The following is a 21809-nucleotide window of genomic DNA, read 5'->3' as shown; positions in this document are numbered from 1 at the left end:
GTGTGTGTGTGTGTGTGTGTGTGTGTGTGTGTGTGTGTGTGTGTGTGTGTGTGTGTGTGTGGAGGAACATCCTTGGTCATAAAGAGGGTAGTCTCCCCCACACCCTAGATGGTTCACCCTAGATAACACAGTGAAGCCATACAAAGGGGAGGAAGTTTGCCAACTTCAAACAAGGGTGTTCCTGTGATAAAAACACTACCGCCCCCCTCCCAGAATCTTAAGGATCTGGGGAGGGGAGGACAGAAAGAATTCTTTAAAACTATGTACAAATGGTAAACATAAAAATGACAAACATTTAATATTTCAACTTAACACCAACATATTAAAAACAATATTTGTCTCTTATATATAATACACCTATATATACACTGTCAAAGATACTTGTCTTTGAGTGAAGATTTAAGGTGACAGCAAATATAAATAACTCCAACTTGAATCTTTACTGAAGCTCAGTAAAGATTCAAGTTGACACAGAGTTCAAACTCACTGCTGTAATAACTAATAATGATTAATATAATAACTATAATATTGGCCATATTATATTTGCATTACCAAAGTGAGATGACTTTAGTCTCATGAATAACATTAGCTAATTGTTATTTACCAACTAATCTTAAAATGACTGTTCAGTACAGAAATGAAGCCCAAAAATCATGTTTTTACAGTCCTGTGGTCTCAGCTTCAGATACTTATCAAATCATACAAAGCTCATGTAGAAACAAATGAACAAAAATATGTTCTCCTTCATTTCTGTCAAACAAAGCTGTATGAAACGTTTCCAGCTGTTAGTATCATGGTTGCTAGGCAACCTGGGCAGCGCGACGAAGGCTAGACCGTCCCATTTCACAAGCCTCGCACTTCCGGCCTTAGCGGTCTTTGAGTACGTGGTCCTTGAGGACAGTTAAGGCTGCGTACTGCAGACCCTGAATTGCGATATAGCCAATGTCGATCTGAGAAAGCAAGACCGAGACAGCAAGACCAAGAGAAGACCAAGACCAAAGTCCGTCGAGACCAAGAAAAGGCCAAGACCACGTAAAAATGGTCTCGACCGGTCTCCAGACATTCAACTCTAATATTTACTACCTCATGACATCACTTTAGGCGGTATGGATCACATCTGGCACGAAGGAAGGGAGTCTGCACAGGCAGATGATGAAGAAGCATCTGGAAACAAAGTGAAAGTGTTTCATGTGTGCGTGTGTGTGTGTGTGTGTGTGTGTGGGGGGGGGGGGGGGGGGAGTGACTGAAAGGCTGCTAAACGTTTCCTGGGTGTGGCAAACATCTGGAGCTTCTGATTGGCTTAAACCTTTTAAACCGGAAGTCAGGAGAAGACCGTCTAACTTGCAACCCCGGTCCGAGTTTTCCGGACTGTCAACAGAGGTGAGCCGTGTGTGTGTGCGTGTGTGCGTGTGTGTGTAGGTGTGTGCATGTGTGTGTGTGTAGGAGTGTGCATGTGTGTGTGTGTGTGAGAGAGAGAGAGAGAGAGAGAGAGCTGTGCTGCTGCTGTTCCGCTTACAGGCAGATGTTCACTTCTGGTTTGCCAGCTGGTCAGGGTCAAGCGGTAGGGTGACTCAGCGGGGTCGAGCCTTCCCCACAGGAACACACGGAGACTGCGCAGTGCAGATGTTTAACCCCTGTAGCTGCATGCCCTCAGGTTAATAGAGTGGCGCGTTTACGCACGTGACACAGCAGCGGTCGCTTCAGTCAGTTATGGGCCGCTCACATACCACGCGCAGCACTGGCACGTCTGTTTTTTGTAACCGGTAACTGTTACCCGCGTCGCACATGCATGGAAAACTCAGACATGTGCGCTGTGACGTACCATCACATGATACGAGAAACGAGTGTGTGTGTGACTGTCTGTGTGTGTGTCTCTGTGTGAGACTGGATGCTTATCTGCTCACCTGCAGCAGGTGTCTGATGTCACAGTTCATGAAGCCTTGGCTGCACAGAGCATCAGAGGTTTTGAATCCGTGTGAATACAGAATGATTTACAGTGTGAGTCGATCGGCTGTTTTTGAGTGTGTGAGCTGTACGTGTCGTCTTTATGGCTGTGTTGGTGTAAATTAATTTATCATAAACTGCTCGTTTGCATAACGACAGGTTCTTTCTGCAGCTTTGTTGTTCTCAGTCGATCCATCCATCTTCTTCCGTTTATCTGGGGTTGCGTCACGGGGCAGCAGCCTAAGCAGAGGAGCCCAGACCTCCCTCTTCCCGGCTACCTCCTCTAGCTTGTCCGGGGAAACATCAAGGGGTTCCTAGGACAGCCAAGAGATATAATCTCTGTAGCATGTCCTGGGTCTGCCCCGGGGGGCTCCAGGTGGGACATGCCAGGAACACCTCACCCAGGAGGCGCCCAGAAGGAATCCTAGTCAGATGCCTGAACCACATCAACTGGCTCCTTTCGATGTGGAGGAGCAGCGGCTCTACTCTGAGCCCTTCCTGGATGGATAAACATTTCACCCTATCTCTAAGGGAGAAGCCAGCCACCCTTTGGAGAAAGCTGATTTTCCCTGCTTGTATCTGCGATTTCGTTCTTTTGGTCAACATCTGTAGCTGTGACCCTAGGTGAGGGTAGGGCAGGTAGATCATTGACCTGCGGCCTAGAGTGTTCTGGTGTCACGTGCACTTATGGACGCCCTTATGTTCGAACATGGTGTTTGTTATGGACAAACTGTCATTTGCACAGAAGTCCAGTAACAGAACAACACTTGGGTTCAGATCTGGCAGATCTCCTCCCAGCCACTCCCCTCCTCTCACTGTTGTTACCTACATGAGCTTTGAAGTCTCCCAGTAAAACAACAGAATCCCCAGGTGGACCCACCCTCAAGCATCCCACCCAGGGACTCCAAGAAGGCTGGGTACTCTCAACTGTCGTTCGGTGCATATGATTCATGATTTTTCCTCTTAAACACAAGGGGGCACTGCTGGAAACTGGCATGTTCTGTGAACAGTGTGTTTGTAAAATCACAACATTTAATTGATCCAGGGAGGGGAAATTACTTTCGCAGAATTCAAATATAAATATGAAGGAGAGAAAACACAAAGTCTTTATCTGAAAACAAATAAAAATAAGCTGAAGTTTGCTAAATTACAGTGGGATGCAAAAGTTTGGGCAACCTTGTCATTATTTTCCTGTATAAATTGTTGGTTGTTACAATAAAAAATGTCAGTTAAATATATCATATAGGAGACACACATAGTGATATTTGAGAAGTGAAATGATGTTTATTGGATTTACAGAAAGTGTGCAATAATTGTTTAAACAAAATCAGGCAGGTGCATAAATTTGGGCACCACTAAAAAAGAAATGAAATCAATATTTAGTAGATCCGCCTTTTGCAGAAATTACAGCCTCTTGTAGGTTCCAATGAGAGTCTGGATTGTGGTTGAAGGTATTTTGGACCATTCCTCTTTACAAAACATCTCTAGTTCATTCAGTTTTGATGGCTTCCGAGCATGGACAGCTGTCTTTAACTCACACCACAGATTTTCAATAATATTCAGGTCTGGGGACTGATATGGCCATTCCAGAACGTTGTACTTGTTCCTCTGCATGAATGCCTTAGTGGATTTTGAGCAGTGTTTTGGGTCGTTGTCTTATTGAATGATCCAGCCCCGGCGCAGCTTCAGCTTTGTTACTGATTCCAGGACATTGGTATCCAGAATCTGCTGATACTGAGTGGAATCCATGTGTCCCTCAACTTTGACAAGATTCCCACTCCCTGCACTGGCCACACAGCCCCACAGCATGATGGAACCATCACCATATTTTACTGTAGCTAGCAGGTGTTTTTCTTGGAATGCTGTGTTCTTTTTCCTCCATGCATAACGCCCCTTGTTATGCCCAAATAACTCAGTTTTAGTTTCATCAGTCCACAGCACCTTATTCCAGAATGAAGCTGGCTTGTCCAAATGTGCCTTAGCGGCTCTGTTTGTGCTGTGGGCGGAGAAAAGGCTTCCTCTACATCACTCTCATATACAGCATCTCCTTGTGTAAAGTGCGCCGGATGGTTGAACGATGCACAGTGACTCCATCTTCTGCAAGATGATGTTTTAGGTCTTTGGTGTTGGTCTGATGGTTGACTCTGACTGTTCTCACCATTCGTCACTTCTGTCTATCTGAGATTTTTGTTCGTCTGCCACTTCGAGCCTTAACTTGAACTGAGCCTGTGGTCTTCCATTTTCTCAATATGTTCCTAACTGTGGAAACAGACAGCTTAAATCTCTGAGACAGCTTTCTGTATCCTTCCCCTAAACCATGATGGTGAACAATCTTTGTCTTCAAGTCATTTGAGAGTTGTCTTGAGACCCCCATGTTGCTACACTTCAGAGAAAATTAAAAGAGGCAGGAAAGTTACAATTGACCCCCTTAAATACTCTTTCTCATTATTGGATTCACCTGTGTATGTAGGTCAGGGGTCACTGAGCTTACCAAGCCAATTTGAGTTCCAATAATTAGTTCTAAAGGTTTTGGAATCAATAAAATGACAACAGTGCCCAAATCTTTGCACCTGCCTGATTTTGTTTAAACAATTATTGCACACTTTCTGTAAATCCAATAAACTTCATTTTACTTCTCAAATATCACTGTGTGTGTCTCCTATATGATATATCTAACTGACATTTTTTATTGTAACAACCAACGATTTATACAGGAAAATAATGACTATTAACAAGGTTGCCCAAACTTTTGCATCCCACTGTAAATGGTCCTAAGTTAAAGAGTACGATGTAGAATAAAACCAAGCTCTTACAACTGAGGAGCCCAGGTGAAATGGGAAGGAATTATAAAGACTGATGTCACGGGTAGGAGGAATTTGTGTTGTGTTGTGTGCACAGTTATGCTGGTCTGAAACCCCATGAGCTCTCTGACAGTCACAGGTGAGCTCTGATGTTTCCACAGGTCAGACATGGAGATGCGGGTGAAGCACCAGCTGCTGGAGGTGCTACAGGATTTGAGAGATGAGGAGCTGAATTCATTCCAGTGCTATCTCCAGGATCCGGAGTTACTGGGAGATTTCCCGGCCATCAGGAAGATGGGCCTGGAGACTTTGAGCAGGACGGAAACGGTGGATCTGATAGTCCAGAAATATGCTTTGAATGATGCTGTGACAGTGACCAATCTGATCACAAAGAAGCTCAAGATGAATAAAGGTAAGTCAGTGGAGGAGAAGAAGGTGCATGTGGACATAAGAGCCTCAGATTTATTCTGCTGAAAGGATTTAAACACACTTCACTTTCTTCCACTGTGGAGAAGGGAAGAACAGGGGAAGAGAAGGATACCTAGTGAGGTGTGAGGACCATTAGCTTCTGCTTTTTATTCTACTGCTCAAATACTTTAAAGTATGGAACAACTGGAGATACTGTGATGGTGACATGGTGGTGATGAGGAGGTCCACAAAATAAAATAAAATGTGTGTGTGTGAAGAAAGAGTAAACTGCATAAAGGGACTTTTCTGTGTTCCACGGTGCACTGGGTTTACTTGTCTTACGTTGTGTTTTTGTGTTGGACAAGCTGCAGCTTCCTGTCAGGCCTGATCTGGAGTGAGCAGGGTGGATGGATCCTGGATTTTATGATCTTTGCGTTGTATGATAACCCCTTCTGTCTTTAGAGTGTTGTTAGAGTGTTGTTTTTTCCTGTTTTGCTTTTTAAAAAAAGTCTTGATTTTCACAAATTAAATGTTATGTTGGGTTATAATTTTAAATGTCAAGACTAAATTGGTGAAGGACACAAAGTGATTGTTTTGAAAAAAAAAAAACTGTTGGGATAAAGCTGAGTTACCCAGGTTATTTCAGAGTCTGTTCTTAGGTTCCTTGTTTTTCGGTTCTTAGTTCTTAGTTTCTAGTTTCCAGTTTCCATGTTTTCTTATTTATAATGAACATAGCATGTTCACAGCCAAAATAAAGCTGCCTCTTGGAGTGTATCCTGTTGCATTTTGAGTCCTGCGTTTGGGATAAATCATGCCTGCCACATAGCGTTACGTGACAAAAGGTAAATCTGGTGTGTACCTGAGGGTGAATAATTCACAGACTGGGGGGAACAGTATTTGATGTTTCCAAGATAAAGTTGGGGGGCATACTTCTACTCATCTTATCAGAGGTAGACTTGTTCCAGTGTGTTTTGTAGCTTAGGGCTATTTGTGCAAAGAATGATTACTATGTTGTGAATTTCTGGTTTGAATTTCTTTGATTGTATTATCTTTTTATTGCCAGTGTGAGTGGGACAAAAATAAACAAGTAATTACAAGTATTTGTAAAAAGATGAAGAACATACACAATTTCATCTAGAGGTCAATTCACAATGCACTTTCATGTCAAATCAGTTCAGTTTTATAGAACAGTTTAGTAAAAGTTATTTCAAGGTGCTTTACATTATAAGGCAAAGAGCAACAGTATTAAAGAGACCATTCCAATGAGCAGCACTTGGTGACAGTGGAAAGGAAATACTCCCTTTGAACTAGGAGATACCTCTAACAGAACCAGAATCAGGGAGGGGCATCCTTCTGCTTCTGCCAACTTTGGTAGGTGATAGCAAAGAGAAGATAGAAAATGCAATCATAGTGAGATAAAGACAAAACAGGAACTACTAGACAAAATGTAATCACTTGCTTCAGCTGCTAATGTTAGGTCCATAAGAATTTGGACACCATTACTGTGGACTTTAAATCAAATCAATCTGTGACAGGCTTCCAGCTCTGATTCAAGGTTTTCCAAGGTTCCCCCATTTTTCAGAGGTTCAAAACCAACTGGAAATGTCTGACAAACTGATTCAAGGTCAGCTAAGGTCTGTTCCATTCCAGATTATACAGAAAAGATCTAGGGTTGATTCCAAGTGAAAGGGAGAAATCAGGCACAACTAGGATCAGGAAGAAAGCTACCACAGCATGTTTGAAAAAGACTTTGTATAAAGATCTGTTTGCCAAAACAATGTCGGACTCTGTAGTTTTCTCTGGTCGGTCCCCAATAAGACCAGGAGTGACATGTTTAGCCGCATGTTCTCCTTAAATTGCTGGCTGTCTGAGTGGTGTTCAAGAAACGATGTGGGCTTCATGGATAATTGGCAAACCTTCTGGAGGAAACCTGGTCTTGTTAGGAGAGACGGCATCCATCCCACTTTGGATGGAGCAGCTCTCATTTCTAGAAATATGGACAAATGTATTAAATCCCCCCAAAATATGACTATCCAGAGTTGGGACCAGGAAGCAGAGTTGCAGTCTGACACGCCTCTCTGCAGCTTCTCTCCTCCTGCTACCCCCCCCCCCCCCCCCCCCCCAAAACCCATCTCCATTGAGACTGTGTCAGCTCCCAAACAGACAAAAAACAAACTAAAAACCAGCAACAAACAACTTAAACATAAAAAATCACAAAGAAGGAACAACACAGTATCCACATCTTAACCAAAGAGTAAAACAGTGAAATGTGGATTATTAAATATTAGGTCTCTCTCCTCCAAGTCTCTGTTAGTACATGACTTAATAATTGATCAACAAATCGATTTACTCCTGCCTTACAGAAACCTGGTTGCAGCAGGATGATTATGTTAATTTAAATGAATCAACACCCCCGAGTCATTCTAACTACCAGAAATCTCGAAGCACAGGCCGAGGGGGCGGTGTGGCAGCAATTTTTCACACCAGCCTATTAATTAACGAAAGACCAAGACAGACTTTTAATTCATTTGAAAGCCTGACGCTTAGCCTTGTCCACCCCTGCTGGAAAAATCAGAAACCAGTTTTACTTGTTATCATCTATCGTCCACCTGGGCCTTACACAGAGTTTCTCTCTGATTTCTCAGACTTTTTATCTAATTTAGTGCTCAGCTCAGATAAAATAATTATTGTGGGTGATTTTAACATTCATGTAGATGCTAAAAATAACAGCCTCAACATGGCATTTAATCTGTTATTAGACTCAATTGGCTTCTCTCAAAATGTAAAAGAACCCACCCACCACTTTAATCACAGTCTAGATCTTGTTTTAACATATGGCATAGAAACTGAACATTTAACAGTGTTTCCTGAAAACCCTCTCCTGTCTGATCATTTCCTGATAACATTTACATTTACAATAATTGATTACACAGCGGTGGGGAGCAGACTTTATCACAGTAGATGTCTTTCTGAAAGCGCTGTAACTAAGTTTAAGAATATAATCCACCCACTGTTATCATCTTCAATGCTCATAGAGCAAAGCAGCTATCTGACCACTACCCCATCAGAGGTCGATTATCTTGTTAATAATTTTACCTCCTCACTACGTACGACTCTGGATACTGTAGCTCCTGTGAAAACTAAGGCCTCAAATCAGAAGTACCTGACTCCGTGGTATAATTCTCAAACACGTAGCCTAAAGCAGATGACTCGTAAGCTGGAGAGGAAATGGTGTTTCACAAATTTAGAGGATCATCATTTAGCCTGGAGAAATAGTTTATTGCTTTATAAGAAAGCCCTCCACAAAGCCAGAACATCTTACTATTCATCACTGATTGAAGAAAATAAGAACAACCTTAGGTTTCTCTTCAGCACTGTAGCCAGGCTGACAAAAAGTCAGAGCTCTATCGAACCAACCAGCCCTTTAACATTAACTAGTAATGACTTCATGAACTTCTTCACAAATAAAATTTTAGCCATTAGAGAAAACATTACCAATAATCCTCCCACATTAATATTATCTACAGCTACTTTTAGTACCATTGATGTTAAGTTAGACTCTTTTTCTCCAATTGATCTTTCTGAGTTAACTTCAATAATTACTTCCTCCAAACCATCAACGTGTCTTTTAGACCCCATTCCTACAAAACTGCTCAAAGAAGTCCTGCCATTAATTAATGCGCCAATCTTAAATATGATCAACCTATCTCTAATAATCGGCTATGTACCACAGGCCTTCAAGGTGGCTGTAGTTAAACCTTTACTCAAAAAGCCATCTGTAGACCCAGCAGTCTTAGCTAATTATAGGCCAATCTCCAACCTTCCTTTCATATCAAAAATCCTTGAAAGAGTAGTTGTCAAACAGCTAACAGATCATCTGCAGAGGAATGGCTTATTTGAAGGGTTTCAGTCAGGTTTCAGAGCTCATCACAGCACAGAAACAGCTTTAGTGAAGGTTACAAATGATCTTCTTATGGCCTCTGACAGTGGACTCATCTCTGTGCTTGTCCTGCTAGACCTCAGTGCAGCGTTCGATACTGTCGACCATAATATCCTATTAGAGTGATTAGAACATGCTGTAGGTATTACAGGTACTGTGCTGCAGTGGTTTGTATCATATCTATCTAATAGACTCCAATTTGTACACTGTACAGCCTTGTTAGTTCCCAGAACTCAAAAAAATTAAGGAAACTCGTTGCCTCAAAAAAACTAAGTAAAGCTTACTTAAGATGACTATTAGGACAACTTATACATTGCAAGTCTGCAGTATTAAGAATAACTTGATATTTCTGACTGTACAATACTAATTGTTTACCTACTGACAAACATTTCAAGTTCAACTAAATGAAAAAACAATTTGTGGTAACCTGAATATGATTAAAAATAATTAACAACACTTTTTGTAATGATGTTAAAATGAGCCCAACTTTTATTTTCAAACACAAGAAAGTATAACAGCCAACATACTGGACACTGTTCTCCTGAACAACAAACAATTATATTGTCATCACTGTTATAATCTTACAATGAAACAAAGTCTCAGATGCAATTATTGAAAATAAGTTTAGACCTACCACAAGTTTGTTTTGTACTTACATTACTTATATAATCAAAATAAAATATTTGTTGTTCTGTCACAAGTGCAGTCTCTAATTTAAACAACACATTTGTTTTGCATTCCAACACAGGAGCTGCAATGTTGTAATATTTTAAGGATGGCTTGTTTCCAGTCCAGGCATTACTGCCTGAATGACTATCATGGATCGAGGTGATCCAAATGTAGGTGCAGAAGAAAGTCTTTAACTTCCCTTAAGTATAGTGGCAGTGGATGTGGGTTGGAGATGCAATGAGCTTGAACCTGCAGGCGACCATCTTCACTGACCACACCATCAGTGACGGAGGACTCATCTCTCCTGTTGTCCTGCAAGCAAACAATCATATTTTTTGGAACATGAACTTAATTGCTTTTGGGGCGATTGTGGCTCAAGAGTTGGGAGTTCGCCTTGTAATTGGAAGGTTGCCGGTTCGAGCCCCGGCTTGGACAGTCTCGGTTGTTGTGTCCTTGGGCAAGACACTTCACCCGTTGCCTACTGGTGGTGGTCAGAGGGCCCGGTGGCGCCAGTGTCCGGCAGCCTCGCCTCTGTCAGTGTGCCCCAGGGTGGCTGTGGCTACAATGTAGCTGCCATCACCTGTGTGTGAATGGGTGGATGACTGGATATGTAAAGCGCTTTGGGGTCCTTAGGGACTAGTAAAGCGCTATATAAATACAGGCCATTTGCTTTCTTAAAACATTTTTTTCTGCATTTGGTATAAAACAGACTCCAATTTGGACAATCTCAGGCTGCCTCCCCACCGGAGAGGTGACATTCAATGTCCCAATTGTCAGTCTGGATAGCCATGACTACCACCCAACACACAATAATGTCATGAAAGCATAATTTTAAAAAGGGCTATGCAAGCATGGCCAATAACTTTCATTCTAATGATGTGCAAAATGATTTGGGCACAAAACAAACACTAACACTAACTAGCTAGCAAGATTATAAACCTGGTGCTAAAGTAAGAGAAGCCACAAAATCAGTTTGAATAAGAGTAAACATTTACTCACCAAGTCAGTGTATCAGGTAAAGATCCACAGCAATGACAATAATAATATCTTGAGCTGACGCTTTTCCAGGTTTAATCAACATATTCCATAACAAATACTGCCACCATGAACATGCAGACTGATCCGCGAGGGAGGAGGACGGTAGTGACATGGCATTTTCAAAACACATCTTTCATCCTTCCGCCCTGAGAAGCAAAACTTCCATCTTACTTAGTTTTTCTAAGTTAAGACAACTCAAATAAATTGAGTTTATAGTGTTTTTGCATAAAAAGTACTGGTAACTTATTTAAATCTAGTTCTAATAACAAATTGATAAAAACTGAGTTCAGCCTATTTAATATTTTTAATTAAACACAATATTATATTTTACAGTGTACATGTAAATGGAGAGTCCTCTTCACCCACTAAGGTCAATTATGGTGTTCCACAGGGTTTGGTGCTAGGACCAATTCTGTTTACATTATACATGCTTACCTTAGGCAGTATCACTGGAAGACATAGCATACATTTTCACTACTATGCAGATGACACCCAGCTCTATCTATCCATGAAGCCAGATAACACACACCAATTAGTTAAACTGCAGGAATGTCTTAAAGACATTAAGACCTTGATGGCCGCCAACTTTCTTGTTAATTCAGATAAAACTGAGGTTATTGTACTTGGCCCTGAAAATCTTAGAAATATGGTATCTAACCAGATTCTTACTCTGGATGCCATTACTTTGGCCTCCAGTAACGCTGTGAGGAACCTTGGAGTCATTTTTGATCAGGATATGTTCTTCAACGCACATATTAAACAAATATGTAAGACTGCTTTCTTCCATTTGCGCAACATCTCTAAAGTTAGAAATATCCTGTCTCAGAGTGATGCTGAAAAACTAGTTCATGCATTTATTACTTCCAGGCTGGACTACTGCAATTTGTTATTATGAGGATGTCCAAAAATCTTGCTGAAAAGCCTTCAGTTAATCCAAAATGCTGCAGCAAGAGTACTGACAGGGACTTGAAAGAGCGAGCATATTTCTCCTGTTTTGGCTTCCCTTCAATCGCTTCCTGTTAAAGCCAGAACTGAATTTAAAATCATGCTCCTCACATACAAGGTCTGAAATAATCAGGCCCCATCTTATCTTAATGACCTTGTAGTACCATATCACCCTATTAGAGCGCTTCACTCTCGCACTGCAGGCCTACTTGTTGTTCCTAGAGTAAAAAAAAAAAAAAAGATGGCGCGGCCACGTCCAGACGCCTTCCTGACCGCTCCGCTCCGACTATCCACTTTTCTTGTTTTTTACTTATTTTTTGCTCTGGTTTACATCCCAAAATCCTCTAGTCTTATAGTATACGACAGCGGATCACTTGTAAACATCGGTGCCAAGGTTGCACATCTAATCTTGGACACTTTTAAACCTGACCTTTCCTGGCCGCCAGAGATTCTACGCGGCGCGGAGAACAACAAAGGACGGGCCGCTCATCCGAGGCGCAGAACAAAGAAGCGCCGGGGAAAACGCGCTGGTATTAGGAACAGACTGAGACAGCAGGCGCATCGCGCACCACTGCCCAGTATCCTACTGGCCAATGTACTATCCATGGAGAACAAGCTCGATGACCTAAGAGCAAGGGTCACCTTCCAACGTGACATGAGGGACTGCAACATTCTGTGCTTCACGGAGACATGGCTGTCCCCCACCGTGCCGGACCAGGCCGTAACTCCGTCGGATTCATTCTTTGTGCTCCGCGCGGACAGAATGGCAGAGTCGAACAAAACCAAAGGTGGAGGAGTGTGTTTCATGGTAAACAGAAAGTGGTGTGATGCCAGGAGCATTTCTACTCTCTCCAGCGGCTGCTCGCCACATCTGGAGTTCCTGAGCATTAAGTGCCGCCCTTTCTATCTGCCCCGTGAGTTCACCTCAGTCATCGCCACGGCGGTCTACATCCCACCCCAAGCGGACACAGGTATGGCTTTGTCCGAATTACATGATGTGCTGAGCTCGCTTCAAAACAAGGACCCGGGCGCAGCCCTCATTGTAGCAGGAGACTTTAACAAAGCGAACCTCAGACAAGTCATGCCAAACTTTTACCAGCATGTCTCGTGTCCAACGAGAGGGGATCGGATTTTGGATCACTGCTACACGCCATACAAGCAGGGCTACAAAGCTGTCTCACACCCGGCTTTTGGGAAGTCTGACCACAACGCCATCTTCCTCATTCCCCAGTATAAACAAAGCATACGGAGGGAAGACGTGACCACGAAGGAAGTAAAACGGTGGACTGCCCAATCAGAAGCTACGCTACAGGACGCACTCAACGACGTAGACTGGGACATGTTCAGAGCATGCGCAGTCAACATCAACAAGTTTACGGAAGTAGCAGTATGCTTCGTCAATATGCTAGCAGAGGAGATTATCCCCACTGCGAGAGTCACCACATTCCCAAACCAGAAACCGTGGATGGACAGATCGATCCGCACTGCAGTAAACGCCAGGACCGCCTCCTACAACGCGGGTCTCGCCACTGGCGATATGAGCGCCTACAAAGCGGCCTCATACGGCGTGCGGCGCACGGTGAGAGATGCCAAACGCAGGTACCGGGAACGTGTGGAGTCCTGCTTCCACCAGGGCGACACACGGAGTATGTGGCACGGACTACGCACCATTACGGACTACAAAGCCAGGGACACTGCGCCGATCAACGCCGACTCTGCATTCACCAACGAGCTGAATCGGTTCTACGCCCGTTTCGAGGTTAGCCAGGCGGCTAATGCTATCTACCGCCTGACTACCGAGGACAGTGACGTCATCAGTGAGAGACCGGTGACCAGCATCGCGGAGCATGACGTCCGAGTGGCACTGAGGAGAGTGAACACAAGGAAAGCGGCGGGGCCAGACGGCATCACCGGCCGTCTGCTGCGCTGCTGTGCTGACCAGCTAGCAGGTGTGTTCACTTACATCTTCAACGAGTCCCTGGCGAAGTCTGTGGTCCCCACATGCTTCAAAAGATCCACCATCATCCCTGTGCCCAAGAACAGCAAACCCTCATCCCTGAACGATTACCGGCCAGTTGCACTGACCTCGGTAGTAATGAAGGTGTTTGAGAGGCTGCTGAAGAACATCATCTCCTCCGCCATCCCAGACACCACAGATCCGCTGCAGTTCGCCTACAGATCCAACAGATCCACAGAGGATGCCATCGCCCACGTCCTACACACCACTCTCAGCCACGTGGACAAGAAACAGGGTAACTATGTGCGAATGCTGTTTGTTGATTACAGTTCAGCGTTTAACACAATAGTGCCCAGCAGACTGTTCACAAAGCTGAGGGATCTGGGACTTAACAGCCGTCTGTGTGCATGGGTGTTGGACTTCCTCACTGGCAGAACTCAGGTGGTGAGGATGGGCAGGTGCTTCTCCAACAGCATCACCATCAACACAGGAGCACCTCAGGGATGTGTCCTCTCGCCACTGCTCTACTCCCTCTACACTTCAGACTGTGTGGCCACCCATGGCTCCAACACCATTGTGAAGTTTGCTGACGACACAGTGGTGTTGGGTGCCATCTCCAACAACGATGAGGCGGCCTACATGGATGAAGTGAAGAATCTGGCATCGTGGTGCCAGGACAACCACCTCCAGCTGAACGTCAGCAAGACCAAGGAGCTGGTGGTGGACTTCAGAAGGGGTCAGCACAGAGACTACAAGCCCATCATCATCAATGGAGCTCCAGTGGAGAGGGTGCAGTCCTTCAAGTATCTTGGTGTCCACATCTCCTCAGATCTGACATGGGCTGCCCACATTCAGGTCCAGACCAAAAAGGCTAGGCAGCGCCTGTACCACCTACGACAACTGAGGAAGTTCAGGGTCTCTCCAAAGATCCTCAGGATTTTCTATACAGGCGCTGTGGAGAGCATCCTCACACAGAACATGACATCGTGGTTCGGGAACAGCTGTGTGAAGGACCAAAAAGCTCTCCAGAGAGTGATCCGTACAGCAGAACGCTGCTGCAGGATTGCTCTCCCCCCGCTTCAGGACACCTACACCAGGAGATGCCGGACTAGAGCGGCACAGATACTGAAGGACCCGTCCCATCCTGGCAACAAACTGTTCCAACTTCTGCAATCTGGTAGAAGGTTCCGCATCTTCCGGGCAAGGACAGAGAGACTCAAGAGGAGCTTCTATCCCCAAGCCATCCGTGCCCTAAACACACACACCCGCCCGCTCACATCATCTATAATTGACTGAGACAGGAATCTTCCAGACACTAAACCAAGGAACAATGTACATTTCAATTCCTTTAATTTTAAATATGTTTATATTGTCTATCCTGTAAAATAGTCAGATATCTATTCATATTAATGTACAGAATTCACCTGCTTGCTGCTACTACTGCACATTCACCCAGTGTATATACTATATGTGTGTATATATATATATATATATATATATATATATATATATATATATATATATATATATATATATATATATATATATATATAATGTTCTTCCTCTACACCCCCCCCCCAATTTTTGCACATGTCGAGGAGCGTGTCAGGCTACATTTCACTGTGTGTTATACTTGTATAACTATGCATGTGACAAATAATAAAGAACCTTGAAGAACCTTGAAGAACCTTGAGTATTTAAAATTAGAATGGGAGGGAGAGCCTTCAGTTTTCAGGCCTCTCTTCTGTGGAACCAGCTTCCAGTTTGTATTCGGGAGACAGACACTATCCCTACTTTCAATATCAGGCTTAAAACTTTCCTTTTTGCTAAAGCATATAGTTAGGGGTGACCCTGAATCCTCCCTTAGTTATGTTGCAATAGACGTAGGCTGCCGGGGATTCCCACACTCAGAAAAATTATGGTTCTTAAATGGTTCTTCAGATGTCTTCATGGTTCTTTAAAGAACCATCATACGTCAAAGAACCTTTTTATTTTGTGGATGGTTCTTCAGCTATTACAAATGGTTCTTTAAAGAACAAAAGGTTCTTCATCCTTAGCAATCTAAGTTTGATGGTGTAAATAGCATAAATATTTATTCACTATAATGAGGCTGTGAATTATACTGTGTGTTTTCTTTGTGTGCATGTGTGTGCGAAGGGGGAGGGCGGGATACCTGGCAATTACCCTTTAAGAGAAGATGGTAGGAAACTGAATATTCAAATAAAAGTTAGAAATATTTGTAAACAGTAGACACAATACACACATTCAAGTACTGTACTTTAGTTTTAAATTTTAATAAAGCATTACTATTTTCTACTCCAAGGCATTACTTTTGAGATTATTATATATTTTTGAAAATATAGTATAATGATAATACTAGTTATTGTAAACTTTACAAACCACCCAGCAGTATGTAAAGTCAAATTATAAAATACAAGTAAATAACAATTGCAGAACAGAATGTCAGTGTAATGAACACACACTTCGTTTTGACAAAGCGCACTGCTTAGGTAAATGATCTGAGTAGTTGTTCATCACTGAGCAATTTGTTGATATGTGTTTCGAGCCAAATAAATGACAGGGAGAGAGAGTGACGTCAGAACACGTCATACTATAACCTCCCGGGAGCGGACGGAGGGGTCCGTCGTTGGGATGCGCATGCGCAGACAGAGTGTGAGAGCGGCGGGCCTTGACCTTTCGGGAAAAAAAACCTCACGGACGGTGACAGCGAAACGGATAACAGTCTTCAGTACCTGCTGGACTTTGAAGCTGTGGATTCTGGGACTGTTAGAAAAGGTAAAACATTTTCATTAAAACCTTATTACTGTTTTGTTTTTGTTACTCGTCATTGTAGCTTGCTGTTAATGTTGTGCTAACAGTAGCGATTAGCTAGATACGTTAGCCGTTGAGGTCAGCGCAATTTAGTATCCAACTGTTTTCCTAACAAAACCACTGTTATAATTAAGTGAAGCTGCTCCCAGCTAATTTGAACCTTTGGCTTCTAAAATATGTGGTTCAATTGCGTGCTGCGTACATAACCTAATGTCAGCTAGACCGAAATTAAAATTTAATATATTGTTAAAGTCACTAAAATGGCGCCTGAAGCCTGTTGTGAGCTCTGTGTCTGCTCTAGAAACTCTGAAATTCTGTAGATCTGAGCCGTACATTAAATACTCACATGAACCTGTACTTTGAATTCTGTATGAGCTGTATAAAATGCAGCTATGCATAAGTGTTTTGAATGAATAATTAGATTAGATAACTCTTTATTGTCTAATCGAATTATATAGAAATGTGACATGAGAAGGTGTGTCTTTGACTGTTCCTGCATAACTTAGTTTCGGACTAGTTGACAAGTTATGCTCCGGTCATTTGATGTTTCCAAGATGTTCTTTTGTAATATAGTTAATTTTTTTGTATATTTCATTTATCCACCATCATACATACAAGCTAAGAAGAGGTCGTTATACTAACAAGAGGTATCAACGCTGGGCCAAAGTTCAGCACATGGTTAAAGTTTGTAATCCAGCCAGGGTGTAAATATCACTCAGCAGCCAGAGCTGAAGCAGGTAGCATCAACACATAAATCTACTCTACCCGGCTTAAATCACAAGAGCACCTCTGACCAAAAAGCTGTAGATTTTTCTTGTTTGCACAAATTAATCCAGATTCACATTAATTGTGTTCACAGCTCCAACAAAATGAGGAAGAGGAGGGGGAGAAACACAATTAGGTTGAATTACAATTGGATGGAAGGCGAGGACAAGGAGAAGGAAGCTTAGGATGAGGAGGAAGAGAAGCAGCAGGAGCATCTTTAGGGATCCCTATGATGTCATTGAGGTTTGTTTCATTAATATGGTCCTCTCACAAAGAAAGATGACTTGTTTTAGTTCACGTACTTCCTGTATTAAATAGTGATGTGCAAAATGTTGTGAAAAACCATAGAGCAGGCACGTATAGTGCATCTGCAGGTAAATGAACATCAAATCTCTAAGACAGACTGAAATCTGTATATTTATCACCCTTATGATAAAACCCACGTCAGCCATTGGTTTATGGACTTTGTATTTTTTTAGCCTCAGCATCTGCTTTATTGCTGTTGCTATGTTGGGACCATATTAGGATGAGGGATCAGAATCTGGAGTCATGCACACTATTGTTTCATTTAGTGTGTATCCATAAGATTCGTACAGCAGATCCAAGTTGTGCCTTGAAAACAGGAAAGTCGTCTGCATAGAGGAGAACTGTAATAGCAGGCTTGTACAAAGTGAGGCTTTGTGCTCTCGTTTTACTTCTGTCACCCTGTTTTGATGCAGAATTCAGTTGAAATCAGGCAAGAACTGGACTTATTTTTTTATAATGTGTTCTTGTGAATTGATTGTGTATCGCATATGTTTGGTTTGACTTTCTGCAAGACAACAGTCGTCCACTGGCCAAAAAAGTTTTCCAAATACCTCCACGTGATCTAGCCTGGATTTAGAAAAGAATAGCAAAAAAATCTGCACCTCCTGCTTCAGATGCAGTTTGTGTTTCTGTGTTCAGAGGCAGCGGCGAGAGGGGAGACCTCGGCTCATCCAGCTGGAGAGCCTGACCAGGAGGAGTCGAACATTAACTCAGCTCTTCCAGGGCACCCTGCAGACTCGGCTGCTGGCATCGGCGAGGGATGACGTGAACGCCAAACTGGAGTCCATCACAGGTCAACTGCAGGTATGCGAGTCAGACCTTCTGAGGAGGGTTTCACTTTTCTCTCTTCTTTATAATTGACTCTTTTCTCTCTCTTTCAGCTCCTTGTCTCAGAGTGGGAGGGATTTGAAGCACAAAGGGAGGAGCTTGTCGTTTGGTTGGCTGATATGGATGTCCGCCTGAGAGGTTGACCAGCTGACAGGAAACACCAGTGAAAAACTGAAACAACTGCAGGTGTGGGCTTGTTTTGATATGACATATGTTTGATATGATACATACGTCAGAGACATTGTCCTAAACTGGACTAACAAAGGACCATGAGTACAACATGAAACGTACATTACATGGTGTAATGCTAAAGTTCATTGATCATTTTAATCATAAACTTGTTGAAATATTTTTACTGAACATGCAAACATCTGCTGATGAAAATGTGTTGATTTATTGGTCTGTTATGAAGCTATTGCTATTTCTAATGTGTTTTATCACTTTCTGATGTTTTATTAATTAAACAATACATGTATTATTTGTTGTGTTATCTGTAGCTATAGTATTTATATATATTTATTTATAGTATAGCAAATATATTTAATTATTACTGTTTAAAACACTAATATGTGACATGTATTAGTAGTGATGTTGTGCTGAGGGTTAAAATGCCTTTTTGTCTTTTGGTATACTACAAAATGACAATAAACCATTAATATATGTCTATGCTGTGCTCGTATTTATTTTGCCCTACTCAAATTCAATTTATGATGCATTTTATTTTGAAAGATTTAAAATGGTTTTTTAAAGAACCACTCAAAAAAGGTTCTTTAAAATGGTTATTTTAAAGAACCATTTGAAGGACCTTTTTAAAAATGGTTCTTTAAAGAACCATTTTTAAAAAGGTTCTTTGAAAAACCATTAAAGGTGCCCCAAAGAACCATTTCTTGATGGTTCTTTGGGGCACCTTTAAAGGTTCTTCAATGAACCACTGAAAGAAATGGTTCTTCAAAGAACCATTGTTTGAAAGGTTCTTTGTGGCACCAAAAAAGGTTCTTCTATGGCATCAGTCTAAAGAACCACTTTTGGTTCCAGTTGGCACCTTTATTTTTCTGAGTGCATGATGCATTGAGTTTTTCCTTTCCAGTCACCTTTCTCGCTCACTATGTGTTACCTCTCTGCATTGAATCATATCTGTTATTAATCTCTGTCTCTCTTCCACAGCATGTCTTTGTCCTGTTTTCCTTCTCTCACCCCAACCGGTCGCAGCAGATGGCCACCCCTCCCTGAGCCTGGTTCTGCCGGAGGTTTCTTCCTGTTAAAAGGGAGTTTGGGGCGATCGTGGCTAAAGAGTTGGGAGTTCGCCTTGTAATTGGAAGGTTGCCGGTTCGAGCCCTGGCTCCGACAGTCTCGGTCGTTGGTCCTTGGGCAAGACACTTCACCCATTGCCTACTGGTGGTGGTCTGAGTGCCCGGTGGCGCCAGTGTCCGGCAGCCTCACCTCTGTCAGTGCGCCCCAGGGTGGCTGTGTATGTAGCTTGCCATCACCAGTGTGTGAATGTGTGTGTGAATGGGTGGATGACTGGATATGTAAAGCTCTTTGGGGTCCTTAGGGACTAGTAAAGTGCTATACAAATACAAGCCATTTACCATTTTTCCTTCCCACTGTCGCCAAAGTGCTTGCTCATAGGGGGTCATATTATTGTTGGGCTTTTCTCTGTATCTACTGTACAATATAAAGCGCCTTGAGGCGACATTCGTTGTGATTTGGCGCTACATAAATAAAATTGAATTGAATAGATCTAGGATCAACTCTTATTTTCAGAAGACCTGGAGGTGTTTGACCTGAAGAAACACACTGCTTCAGAGAAGACTTTTCTGAGGTTGTTGCCATGGGTAAAAACTTCCAACAAATCTCTGTAAGTGTGTAGAGACACACCTCAACATTGTTGCTTTAACTGTTTAGATATGGAATTGAAAAACCCCCTGAACATTTTCATTTGCAATTTAGGCTGGGTGGGTGTAACCTCTCAGAGAGAAGCTGTCAAGCTTTGTCCTCGGCTCTTGACACGGAGTCCTGCAGCCTGAGAGAGCTGAACCTGAGTAACAACGACCTACAGGATTCAGGAATAAAGTTTCTGTCTGCTGGTCTGGCAAGTCCACACTGTAAACTGGAAACTCTCAGGTCAATACACATTGCACGTCTTAAAACAGACATGATGTACAGTATTTTTGTGCACTATAAGATGGACCTAAAGTTGTTACATTTTCACAAAAATCGACAGTGCACCATATAATCCAGTGCGCCTTATGTATGAATACCCGTTGTGCTTACTGACCTCGAACCGATTTTATGTGGTACACAGTGCTCAAAAATCGGTCAAAAATGTTTTAGCACATCTTTGGTAAGCTATGAAGCTGCACTGCTTGATGGATAGTCAGAGCAATATGGCTACTGTAGTGAGGAGCCTTGCAGAGTAATCTGGGTCCATGAATACTAACTTGAGTGACTGTACCCGGCGAGGCTCCATATTAAAAATGGAGATGAAGATAAAGAGTTCCAAGACCTGTAAAGGCAATAGAATATGTGCAAGAAACACTTACCCCCGCAGCTGTGACTTTTTATTCTAGTTTTCGTTTCTTCTATGTCTACTGATTTATGAGTCTTTTTCTGTGCTCTGTATAATCTGTCTTGTCCTGTGTTTTACTTTGAGTTATGCCACTGCTTTAGTGTCTCCCTGTGTTCCGTGTCTCCTCAGGTATTTCATGTCTGTATGTTCAATGTCCTAATTGGCAGGTTTGTGTTTCCATGTTCAGTGTGTTTAGTTTTGCTTCCCCTGTGGTGTCATGTTCATTTGTGTCAGCTGTGTTTCCCCAGGTTTTTCTACTTCCCTCATTACCCTTCTGTGTATTTAAGTCCTCTGTCTTCCTCTGTTCAGTCTCGGGTCATCTGTTTGTCTCGCTACATGCTTCTGTGAGTCTCGGCTCTTCATGTCTCAGGTTTTCCCTCCAGCTCCTGTTCATGTTCTGATTATCTCACGTTATAGTTTTTCATGTTCCTCTGCAGGCCATGTTCATGGCACATTTTTCATGTTTTATTTTTATTTTTTCTCTAGTTTGCCATGTTTTTGTTTTGACATTAGCCCAAATAAAGGCTCACTTTTTGTTATACTTCATTTTTCTCCCATTCCTGTGCTTTGCACCACACCTCTAAACACACCATCCTGCCTGTCACACCAGCTGTGACAGGAGGATAGAAAATAAGTACTTTATATGACATTTTTGTGTCCATGAACCAGCATAATCTTGTAGCTATTAAGCAGAGTTGGGAGGAAGAAACTGTTATTTTTTTTAAAGTAAGTAGAGGTAATATGCATTGAAGCTAATTTTACTACAAATTCATACACATCGAGGGAGTTTAAGTGGACTATAATATT

At 42.4% G+C, this 21809-nt stretch overlaps 2 protein-coding genes across 3 annotated transcripts in view; both read left to right on the top strand.

Moving 5' to 3' along the window:
• Positions 1-1249: 1249 nt before the first annotated feature.
• LOC308397513 (NACHT, LRR and PYD domains-containing protein 1a allele 5-like) overlaps positions 1250-21809 on the top strand; it is a 32710-nt gene continuing 12150 nt past the window's right edge. The window contains exons 1-3 of the mRNA XM_080883442.1: positions 1250-1380; positions 4907-5157; positions 20198-20557. The gene's annotated coding sequence lies outside the window, so the exon portion shown is untranslated. The remainder of the gene's footprint in view (positions 1381-4906; positions 5158-20197; positions 20558-21809) is intronic.
• Positions 16340-19077, top strand: LOC308397516 (uncharacterized protein). Of its 2 annotated transcripts, XM_080883446.1 has the most exons (4): positions 16362-16498; positions 17394-17542; positions 18245-18409; positions 18487-19067. In XM_080883446.1, the coding sequence occupies exons 2-4, from the start codon at positions 17486-17488 to the stop codon at positions 18574-18576; spliced, it is 312 nt and encodes a 103-aa protein (XP_080739572.1). In that variant the 5' UTR covers positions 16362-16498; positions 17394-17485; the 3' UTR covers positions 18577-19067. The 2 variants fall into 2 exon arrangements, with proteins under 2 accessions (XP_080739571.1, XP_080739572.1); XM_080883445.1 differs by lacking the exon at positions 17394-17542 and having other exon boundaries at positions 16340-16498; positions 18487-19077.

The sequence above is a fragment of the Rhamphochromis sp. 'chilingali' genome (genome assembly GCF_963969265.1).
Source record: "Rhamphochromis sp. 'chilingali' genome assembly, chromosome: 5".
Taxonomy (NCBI): Eukaryota; Metazoa; Chordata; class Actinopteri; order Cichliformes; family Cichlidae; genus Rhamphochromis; species Rhamphochromis sp. 'chilingali'.
This window is presented reverse-complemented; position numbering and strand designations above follow the sequence as displayed.